This window comes from Pollicipes pollicipes, unplaced genomic scaffold (assembly GCF_011947565.3).
Source record: "Pollicipes pollicipes isolate AB1234 unplaced genomic scaffold, Ppol_2.1 Scaffold_3447;HRSCAF=4054_pilon_pilon_pilon, whole genome shotgun sequence".
Classification (NCBI taxonomy): Eukaryota; Metazoa; Arthropoda; class Thecostraca; order Pollicipedomorpha; family Pollicipedidae; genus Pollicipes; species Pollicipes pollicipes.
The window spans coordinates 11,698,824-11,709,623 of NW_023596297.1; the positions used below are offsets into that span (position 1 = coordinate 11,698,824).

The window sequence follows — 10,800 nt, forward strand, 5'->3', positions numbered from 1 at the left end:
ATTGGGCTGGAAGTGACAGGTCCGTGCCTCATGGCACTGCACAGAGGAAATTACCGCACATTAGTGATGTCAGTCAGATGCGGACTGGCCCCATTCGTGCCAAGCCAGCATTAAGCCGCGTCGGAAGCGCGGGTGTCGAGGGCACTCACAATCGGACATCACGTGGTGGGGAAATGAGGGTCCATCGTGTCATGAGCTTTCTGTCGTTTGTTTGAGCCTGCGAGGTACCTGAGCGACGGACGTCCTCTGCCACAGAGCCGGCGTGGTGCGGTGGCACAGCTTTCCGGCCGGCAGCGACGATACGGACGGGAGGACGCCGCCCACGCCGCCCGACCCCGGCTCCACGCCCCTCTCCCATCTCACCTGCGGACAGATTCTGGTGCTCAAGAACCAGGCGCTGCTCCGGTCAGTGGCCGAAAATGCTGTCTTGACGTTCGGCGCACTGCTGATGAGGTTCCTTGTCCGAGTAGATGTGAGGGAGTGTTCTCAAGCAAGCAAGTGTTCTCGTTTGTCCGCTTGAAGATAATTCGGAAGCTAAAAACTCGTGAGAAGGCTCATTATAAACTTCGGTGTCCAGGCGAGCTGTTGATTTCGTAACACGGGCGCTAACTCCAGTCGCTTAGGCTTTTAGGCTATGTGCCTTACGTATTACGACCCCGATAGCCGTTCAGCGCTGGTGCTTCCGTGATCTATAAAACAGCAAAGCTCCCATCCGACGACAGACGACCTGGCATGTCGCGTGTGCCAGCCCGGTTCCTGGAGCCTAGGGGGGGAGGGGCAGGGGGGGTGTCCAGACGGGACCGCTCACCGTCGGCCGGTGCCGGCCGGTGCGGTCCGACCCCGCCTGACCTCGGCTGACCGATGCGGGCCGCGCTCTCAGGATAACGGCGGCGATGGCGCGCTACTGCCCGCCGCAGTCGTCCGGCTGGAGCTGGCAGCTGCCGCGGCTGATTCGGAGGCGCCGCGAGCCTGACTGGCGCGGCCGGCGCGTGTTCGGCCTGCCCCTGGCCATCATCGCCCAGCGCACCGGCCACCCGCTGCCGGCCGCCCTGCTGGGCGCCGTCGACTTCCTCCGGCGCACCGCCCTCGACCAGGTGAGAGCGGCGTCAGCTGCGCCGGCACCGGACAGCAGTGCCAGATTTGTGCTGTGCTGTCGTGTTGGGCGCTGGGGACTAGTGACTGTACTGGTCCGTTTTTGTGCATGTTCTTCGCATGGAAGCTTGAGATCCGTAAACCCCCATTATTTGCGTGTATGTCAGAGACACCGAGCGACATCGTGCCATCCGTATTTGTTTCTCTCCAACTGGTATCCGTCAGTGAGCATACGCTGACAGGCCAACATGACGATCGTCGCGCCCTCCCGGTGCGCTCTGAACCATTGCCAGGGAGAAGTTAGCTCCGCCAACCCCAGCGCGACGCGCTGTTCTCCCGTGGGACCGCTACCACGGCCGTCCCCGCCCCCAGGTGGGACTGTTCCGCAAGTCGGGCGCTCGCTCGCGGATCCACCAGCTACGCCAGGCGTGCGAGGAAGCCGGCGACGAGCCCGTCTCTTTCGAGGGGCACAGTCCGTTCGACGTAGCCGACATGTTGAAGCAGTACCTGCGCGAGCTGCCCGAGGTGCTCGCCACCAACAGGGTCTCCCAGATCCTGATTGCCATCTACCAGTGTGAGTGCATGCGGCCAACGTGCGTTCCCGGGCACGGGCTCAAGAGGGATTAATGCTAACCATAACTGGAGACGCGCGCCTGCAGGCTGCTATGACGGTGCAGTTTGGGTAAGCAAACATTCATCGCTTTGCTTCCAAGCTTGTTTGCAACATAAATGCGCCCACTGCTGGTGCACGGCTTAGGCTCTTACCTCCTCTGTCTTTTATTTTCGAAGTTACCGTACTTAATATTCTTAGCCGTAAGCCATGATTATTCATATCGATTACCCTGGCCATGTGCTGCCGCTGACCGACCATGCCTTGCGGCTCACCCAGCTGTAATCGGTACTGGACCCGCCCGCTGGGCGTACCTGACCGGGTCGGCGGTCCACAGACGCCCCGGCGGGGTTGCGGCCCGAACTGGCACGGTCCGCGCTGCTCCTGCTGCCGGACGAGTCTCGGCTGGCGCTGCAGACGCTGCTCTCCTTCCTGGCCGAGGTGGCCGCCGCCGCCGACGTCAACCAGATGACGGCTCACAATCTGGCCGTCTGCCTGGCGCCCACGCTCCTCTCGATGACGTCACAGCGCTCGGCGTCCGTCTCTCCGCGCCGCACGCGCCGCGCGGGGCTACCCGACCAGCGCGAGCTGGACGAGAACAAGGCGGCGCACGAGTGTCTGACAGCTCTGATACGACAGGTGGGTCGACCACCCCTGGCGGAGGAGACTGGCCAGCTTGGAGAGTGGTTTGGTGAGACGTCGTTTGAGTTTTCGGGGATGCTTCCGCACCACCCGGCTGATTGGGACTGAAAATTTGAATGGTACGCGGGGATAATTTGAGATGAAAGTACATGCCAAGACTGGCCTGTCACGGAGTTCCTGCCCCCGTGACCGCATTAGAGCAATTCTAGTCCAACAAAAAGAGAGTGTCAGGTTTGATCAGTCAGGACCACGTTACGTTTTCAAATGAACCGAAGTGCTCTTAGTACCTACAACTTTTACGGTCATGTTTATCGTTGTCCTCCTTGAGGACTGCTACTAATTTGTCATATACGATCAAAATTACAGTAATACGTGAGCTGACCTCTCATTACATCGTGGAAATAAATGGTTGCGTGTTTGACTTGAATCGGATTTTCCTGACTTCGGACATGTGAGAGACTACGCGAGGCGGCATAAGCGTGATTTGACCTCCTTTGACCCGACCTGGCAGGCCAGTCATAACAGAAAGTTCAAACTAAGCTTGCTAGAAGCTGCAGCCGGTAGATGGCTGGCAGGACTTTTGCGATATTTTTTTCATTTTTTTTTCTGACGCAGCGAATGTGGAATCGGCAGGAAGACGTACCGGCTTCCCTCCCGTGGAAACGGACATACCACAAAAGCTCACGGAAGTCATACATATTATGCATTGATATATATATATATATATATATATATATATATATATATATAATCTCTTTCGCGCAGGCATTACTAGACGGTGACCTAATTTGGTATCAAATCAGAAATGCACGGAAAATAATATAGCCAAGAGCGAGACCCGTGGTTTTTCGTCAGGGCTATTAGAATACTTGTACATTTTTATTCCGGAGTCGTTTTTGTTTTATCATCATATGCCTGCTCGACCATTCGCTTCGCAGTACTTTATGACTTGGTCCCATGGGATCAAGTACGCAAGCATAAAAAAGACTAATTGGTTCATAATGAAGGAACTAAAACTTTTCCCAGAATGAAGTTGACTGGCTATTTTGATAGGCCTGACGACAAACGATGGGTTCCGTCCCATGTGTATTCTGTTTGCCGTGCATTTCAAAACTAGGTGCTTGTGGAATGCAGCAGGGCTTAATTAGTTTCTACTGGAATAAACGCTAGCGTGAAAACGGCTGTAACTTGTGTAATGGATTGTCTTCTCGCAGGGCCGATTTGTAACGGTTACATTAGGAATGGAGCTGGAAATCTTAATATCATTAACAAGCGCGACTGCTGAATACAGAGTGAGATGGCTTTGAACATACTGTACTGGTTTATGTAAGTGCGAGATTACGTAAGTTGTTAAGTGCATTTGCTAAGAACATTATGCATGTAGATGAGACAGTACCAATAGCCTTATTCCTTGTAGAATAAACCGGAGAAAGCAAGGATATATGTGATAGTTCGGCTACATGCTTTTATCGAACCGCAACAATTTGCTTTGATAAAGGGATGTTGTCGAATTATCACATATATCTCTCTATTCTTCCGTTTATTCTACGAGGAATAGGACCACTCTGTCTAATCTAAGTGCTAGACTGAATGCCACTAGTTTTAATATTGTTGACTCAAGTTCCTGAGGCTGTTTGCGTATGCAAATCACAGACCTCTATGTTTTACTCAGTGAACGCCGTCTTTTAATCAGCCACTTTCTTCCCAATGTAAGATGTCAAAAAGGATTTTTAGTTTGGTCGGCGGCTTACATGCATATTTCCCGGAACGAGAGGTTATTACAGCCAGATCGATGCCCCACTCCTGCCGATGGCAGAGGACCACCGCTGCCAAATCGCCACCCGAGTGTTGTCGTTTTGCCCGCGCGCCACTGACCGTCTCACTGACCCCCTCCCTCTCGGCAGGCGCGCGCCACTGACCGACTCACTGCCCCCTCCCTCTCGGCAGACGCGCGCCACTGACCGACTCACTGCCCCCTCCCTCTCGGCAGACGCGCGCCACTGACCGACTCACTGACCCCTCCCTCTCGGCAGACGCGCGCTGCTGACCGTCTTACTGACCCCCTCCCTCTCGGCAGGCGCGCGCCACTGACCGACTCACTGACCCCTCCCTCTCGGCAGACACGCGCCACTGACCGACTGACTGACCCCCTCCCTCTTGACCCCTCCCTCTCGGCAGGCGCGCGCCACTGACCGCCTTACTGACCTCCCTCTTCACAGGCCGAGCAGCGCGTCGCTGACCGTCTTACTGACCCCTCCCTCTCGGCAGGCCGAGTCGCTGTTCCGCGTGCCAGCTGGGCTGCTGGCGCTCTGCCGGTTCTCCGCGCTGGATGTGTCGCAGCCGGTCGGCCTCTCGGAGCTGGGCACCGAGGAGCAGCCACGCAGCTGGCGCGCCTACGCCGACGCCAGCTGCGCGGCGCTGCTGCGCGAGGCGCGCGACCGGCCGCGCGGCTGGACGACCGTGCCGACGAGCGAGGCCGGGCTGGAGCTGGCCGTCCGCAAGGTGGGCGACGGCCACCAGCTGCGGCTCTGGCGGGCCGCCGTCGAGCTGGAGGCGCCGCCGGCCGAGGTGCTGCACCGGCTGCTGCGTCAGCGTCACGCCTTCGACCTGCGCCTGCTCCAGTGGCGGCTGGTGGAGCGGCTGGCCGAGGACGCCGAGGTGCTGCAGTACGTCGAGGCGGCGGCCGGCCCGCGGCCCACCGTCCAGTACTGCGTGCTGCGCGCCTGGCGGACGGACCTGCCGCGCGGCGCCTGCTGCCTTGTCGAGACGTCTGTCGAGCACCCCGGTGGGTGGCGGCGTCGGACCGTCGAGCACCCCGGTGGGTGGCGGCGTCGGACCGTCGAGCACCCCGGTGGGTGGCGGCGTCGGACCGTCGAGCACCCCGGTGGGTGGCGGCGTCGGACCGTCGAGCACCCCGGTGGGTGGCGGCGTCGGACAGCGAAGAGTCAGGAGGGGCGGGGGAGCAAGAGGGGGCCTTACAGCGCTGGGCGAGAGGATGGGGAGAAGTGCATTGCACTGTGGGCGGAGCCGTTGGTGGGGGGGGGGAGGGGGGAGGGCGTTCTAGTGATTGTGTGGGGCGATTCTCGGAAAGCTGGATTGGTAGGGTTACAAGGAAAGTGCCGGGCGACGGCGCGGGGCTGGCTTCTTGGACCGACCGCACGAATATTGGCTCATTTCCCGCTCCGGAAAGAATTGGAACTTGATTGCTGCACATTAATAGCATTAGAAAACATCACGCCTGCTCATCTAATCCAGCTCATTAAATTGAAATATTTCGTGTGCTGACTCGCCACGCATCATCATGACATGTGTAATATGCCCATTGCCAAGCATTTGCGTCCCGCAGAAACATGTTTTTGTTCATTAACTTCCACTACCTTCTTACACGCGTCCTCCGTTATCAACGCAGCGGATGGGACAACCGCGGCCCGCCTGACGTGTCATGCCTCCTCCAGATGCGCCGGCGGCGGCCAGCTCGCGGCGTGGGGTCGTGCTGGCCTCGCGCTACCTCGTGGAGCCGTGCGGCGCCGGCAAGTCTCGACTCACACACTACTCGCGCGTCGAGCAGGGGTAGGTCGGCCACGCCCCGGCCTGGCTCGCGGCCATCCCGGGAAGCGGGCTGAGTCCGGCGCCGAGCGGTCCTCCACGAAAGCTTGCCGCTGTGGGATATGCAAAATGGGCGCTTCGTGCTGAGTTGCGCCTTACGATTGTCTGGATTGGTCCATTCGCTCGCGCTCGCTGCCAGCCACAAAGCTCACGCTCAGGATTCTAGTGCGAAAAGCTTCACATCTCATTTCGAGATCCTGCAATTGCCAGCCATTGCGACAGATGTATACATATTCTATGCCTTGGAGGGTATTACAGCGCAGCCATGCACTAGGCGTGCGTCTCTCAGACGGCCTGGCCCCAGTGGCGGCGCGCTCACCCGGTAACCCGCCCCCGTCAGGCGGCGGTGGGAGGTGATCGCGGGTGACATGACTGCGCGGGTTCGCAGGGGCTGCTCGCCGGAGTGGTACAGCCGCGTGTACGGCCACGAGTGCGCCCGGGTGCTGGCCGCCCTGCGCGCCTCCTTCCGGCATGAGGCGGACGGCCCGGAGAGCCGCGTCTGAGCCTGGCGTCGGGCCGCCGCGTCCCGCCAGCCGGGGAGGCACGGCCACCGGCCGGCCGCTCCACGACCGCCGCCGGTGTCGCTCCTGGGCGCGCCCTGGACGGTCGCGTGGCCGCGCAGGTGGCGGAAGAGCGGGGCTGAGCCGATCTCTGCTCTGCGCAGCTCAGTCGCTGATTGTTGATTGTGTTGGTGGCGGGGCAGTGTTGTGTAATATTGCTGAATTGTGCATGTGGGCAGAGTGGAGAATTATGGGTGTGGTTTTGCCCGTTGCTGTGATTTCTCCTTCATCTGGAACACATCATCTTCATCATCCTTTGCTGATGTTGAAGCTTTATTATGTTAGTAGCGCTGGTTGTGTCGCTTATTAACTTCCGCGTGCCTGATACGGGGCTGATTTGCGGTCCTTTTTTCGAAGCGAATCCTTTCCAGTTGCGTCATACGAGATGTATGCAGCGCCAAGGGCTGTGCTGTTAAATGTGTTTATGTTGGTCGCAATAACGAGTGTCTTTGTGTTTAATTCGTTCGCTGATGTGCTACTAGCGGGTGCAGACGCAATACTTTATGAAGTATTTCAGCGCTAATTAAGTCATCAAACTCGAGTCTCATTCCTCCATATTTTATTAACATGCCCGCTAGTCGATCTCTGTTGCGTGATGTTCAGTTGTCAGTGTATGAATTATGCATGCCGTAGTCTGTCGGAAGCTGTGAATCGTTGCGCACGTTCCAGCTGCTGACGTTGTTAAACTTATAATCAGCTGTTTGTTAATCGCCAGCTTCGCCGGTAGCGCAACTTCCCACGGCGCTGTGGTCCCCCCCCCCCCGCTTACGTACCTGGACTCCGGGCGGAGTTGAAGCCAGCTCTGGAATGAGCACAATGTTTGCTGAGACAGGGTGGAATGGATTCCCTGAGAATGTCTGAGAGCTGGGGTCTGTGTTGAGTCAAACGGCTGGGCTACAATCAGCGATGAGGCGACTCAAACGGGGCCTGCGTGCAGCAAGTGTGGATCTGTAGACGCCTCGTAATTGTTATGATGATTATCCCTCGGATGTTGTATGTAACCTATAGGCCTTTTTAGTTCCCACACTGCTATGACCGAAATCGACTTCATCGGAATCGAATCGGGAATAGGACTAGGTACGCCTGAGTTGGAATCGCATTCGGCTCGGAATTTTCGCTGCTCCTTTGTTCCTGAGTCGTGATCAACCTAATGCACTGTGAGTCAGCGTGGCAGTCGACTGCGTTCAAGAGAAATCGAGTGCCAGTCTGCACCCTGCTATCTCTGCGCATTCACGTAGCTTGGCGTATGTCCGCAATGTAAGGGTGACACGAGTCGAGGTGTGCTACCGCTTACTTCCAAGGGTTAATGCCATCATAATGATTCCATTAGCTACCATGGCCGCTACCTAGGATGACCCTGCACACACAGTTATTATGCGTGGCGGTGACATTGGCACATTGAAATGTCCTCTAACAATAACCTGATTTGTTGGAAGACCTGGCCCTAAACGAGCCTCAACCGAGACAACTCTCAGACGACGCATGGACGCATCAAAGTCACGTCAGCCCATGCCATAAAAGGCCATGTCATTGATGAAGAATGTCAAATATCTTTAAGACATGGCACGATGGACCTTGACCACAGCCAGCCTTAGTAAAACCTACGGACGTCGATAACGTCCATAATATGACGCCTCCGCACCTTTAAAACCACTGAATATGGAGGTATGCTGCACACAACTTAGATTGTGCCATGGAGCGCTCGTTTTCAGCCTTTTGACCTTGACAACCTTGTAGAGAGTGGGATTGGGGGGAGCGAATGAGTACAGTAGGAACCCACGTTTCCGGTATGTGGAATACGGCTGTTAACTCAAGTAGCTAAAATTGCATCATGTTTGAGATGGTTTACTGGTTGTGCAATGTGTCTCTTGCCAAATATTCGGTTGAATTATGTGCGATCTTACAACACCATAACTTTTAGTCATTCAGTACACAGGATGCACTGTGACATTCAAAATCATGATAATAAACGTCTAAAACGTATATCACTATTCTACCAAGACCAGTTTTTAATTCACTTAAAACTCATTGTGGTGCGCGGAATGGCTGGGGAGATCCCACCAAAGAGGGAAGGAGCTGCGACAATTACCTGCTCTGGCTATGTTTAGTGTTGAAGCAGAAGCGTTAGAAAATACTGAAATGCATGATGTTGTTTGGCTGGTGGCAACTGAAGGCTTATATCTTTCTCGGTTGGACATTTTGAGCAGCGGCGTTGCCGTTCCACGAGCACCCGGATTGGTTGCTGGTTACATCACGTTCGGTTGTTGTAACACTCACGCTCTGCTCAGCCATTGGTCACTAACAACCGCCATGTAACTGTATGATGCGGTGCGGACCGTGTCTTAGACGTTGTTCTAATACAGAAAACAAGCGGAACATGCGTCACCAATGTATTTTCTAATCCAACGAAGACATTCTATAGAAGAAAGTAACCCCGTAGATATTCGCAATCCGCAACGAATGTTTCCGGAACATAACTGACATCCATCAAACGGCATGGTATTGTTAGATCTAACAACAGGTCACCTATTTTCAAAGGGCGTGCGGCGTTTTCATTCAATGCTGGTACATGGTCTAATTCACACACACCTCAAACAACTTGTCCCTTGTTAGTTTAGCTGGTGTAAAATTGTACCAAAAATAAGCAGTAGAGAAGTGAACGATACCAAACAATCCATTTACGTGAATAAAACAAGGCCAACACAGAAGATCGGCATCTTTCTTCGCAGAAGCTGTCGATAACGAAACGAAAGAATTTGTCACGAAAGAATTTGTCACGTCCGGTTTACAGGGTCCGTGGCACCAGGATATCACACATCTGATATGTTGGGTGTTTCGGACAAAAGTCGCGTCAGTCACGACAAGCACAGCAATATTTCATGGCGCCACGTTTGCAGTATTACTTAGCCCACTTACAGTAAGTGATATGTTGAAGTGATATGTTGAATCGCAACAGCGCAGCACACGAATCGCCGGGCGACCCGCCAAAGCCAAGTCAAGCACATGGCGTGAGTGGCCAGCGGCAGCAGACAACCCAGGAATGCGGGCCTCACTCCGCGCACGGCACGGCCTGTCAGGGCGTGAGCCGCAGTCGGAGGCGCCCCTCCGGCCGCCGGCTGCTGCTGCTGCGCTCCCACAGCCGGCCAGCGTCCCATCAGGGCCGGACTCGCCGCACCGCCCACGGCTGTGGAGCCGACAGCGTGCGGGCGGAGCACCGCCGCGTGGCGGACCGGTATCGTGCCGGAGGCTGGCGGAGGGGGCGCAGTGGCGCAGACATGACACATGTTTCCACGCCAGCTCCTTCTTATCCATATCTTACGTCGGAATTCCGACAAGCCTGTTTCATAAGACGCCTTAAGATCCGCGCCACAGCTGGTTCGGCCCTGGCCCGCTCGGCCAGCGTGGCACGCTCGCCCCGCCCGCCGCCGAGGACGTCTGCTGCGCAGCGCGGCGCGGCGTGGCACGGCGGAGGAGTCGGTCCAGGCAGGGGGGAGCCGAGCCACGGCACCGGCCAGGGTCGAGCCGGCGCCCGGGTCAGGGTCAGGTCAGCCCCGGATCAGGGACGGCGGCCGACTCCACCGCCTCCGCCGCCGCCCGGCAACGTCTGACTCCATCGGCCGGGGACGGGGCGTCCGCCCAGGGTGGCGGCCGCTGTTGGGTCGGCGCTGCCGGACGAGCGTACCTGGTCGGTGGAGACTCCTCCGCGGCTCAAGCGCGTCGTGAAAAACGCTCAGCTGCCTCACAAGCTCATCGAAAGCACATGAGGCTTTTCACTACTTCCATCAAGGGTGATGAGCCGCATTGCAGTCTCCCCAAGGTACCGGGCCGCGCTAAAAGCCTGTTGATGTAGCTATCCATCAAGAAGGTCGGCAAGAACGCCCACGGGGAAACCTCGTCGAGCTGCCAGGTAACCCTGTGCACCGGAGAGGTGGAGGAGTAGCGGGGAACGCTGGGCGAGGTCACAGTGGGGTCTGACCTCGCACACCCTTCCCTCGATCGGCTACACCTGCACTCTCTGGGGATGAAGCAGGCCGGTTTATGCGGCCACCGGCGCATCGTGAAGCCACCCTCAACCCAGTCGCGCGGCGAACATTCCGCAAACGATCGCCGCAGCCACGTTGGGTCACCATCAGCTGTGACGACTCGACATTATTGCCGCAGTTTCGCGCGAAGCTACTCAAACAGCGCGCACCCGGGAGGCTGGCGGCCGCTGGAACTGAAGACAGGGGGCGGCGGGCGGCCGCTGAAACTGAAGACAGGCGGCGCCGGGAGGCCGCTGAAGCTGGAGAC

The 10,800-nt window shown here is 56.9% G+C and overlaps 1 protein-coding gene across 1 annotated transcript; it reads left to right on the plus strand.

The window, feature by feature from the left end:
* Positions 1-1,006: 1,006 nt before the first annotated feature.
* On the plus strand, positions 1,007-6,453 carry LOC119091635 (rho GTPase-activating protein 7). The gene is made up of 7 exons (XM_037214442.1): positions 1,007-1,094; positions 1,465-1,666; positions 2,040-2,341; positions 4,613-4,741; positions 4,967-5,129; positions 5,800-5,914; positions 6,339-6,453. The coding sequence occupies exons 2-7, from the start codon at positions 1,585-1,587 to the stop codon at positions 6,451-6,453; spliced, it is 906 nt and encodes a 301-aa protein (XP_037070337.1). The 5' UTR covers positions 1,007-1,094; positions 1,465-1,584.
* The last annotated feature ends 4,347 nt before the right edge of the window (positions 6,454-10,800 follow it).

Coding starts and splice junctions, on each gene's coding strand:
- LOC119091635 (XM_037214442.1), top strand. CDS start 1,585: ATGTTGAAGCAGTACCTGCGCGAGCTGCCCGAGGTGCTCGCCACCAAC. Junction 2,342..4,612: donor TGACAGCTCTGATACGACAG/GTGGGTCGACCA, acceptor CCCTCTCGGCAG/GCCGAGTCGCTGTTCCGCGT. Junction 5,130..5,799: donor GACGTCTGTCGAGCACCCCG/GTGGGTGGCGGC, acceptor TGCCTCCTCCAG/ATGCGCCGGCGGCGGCCAGC.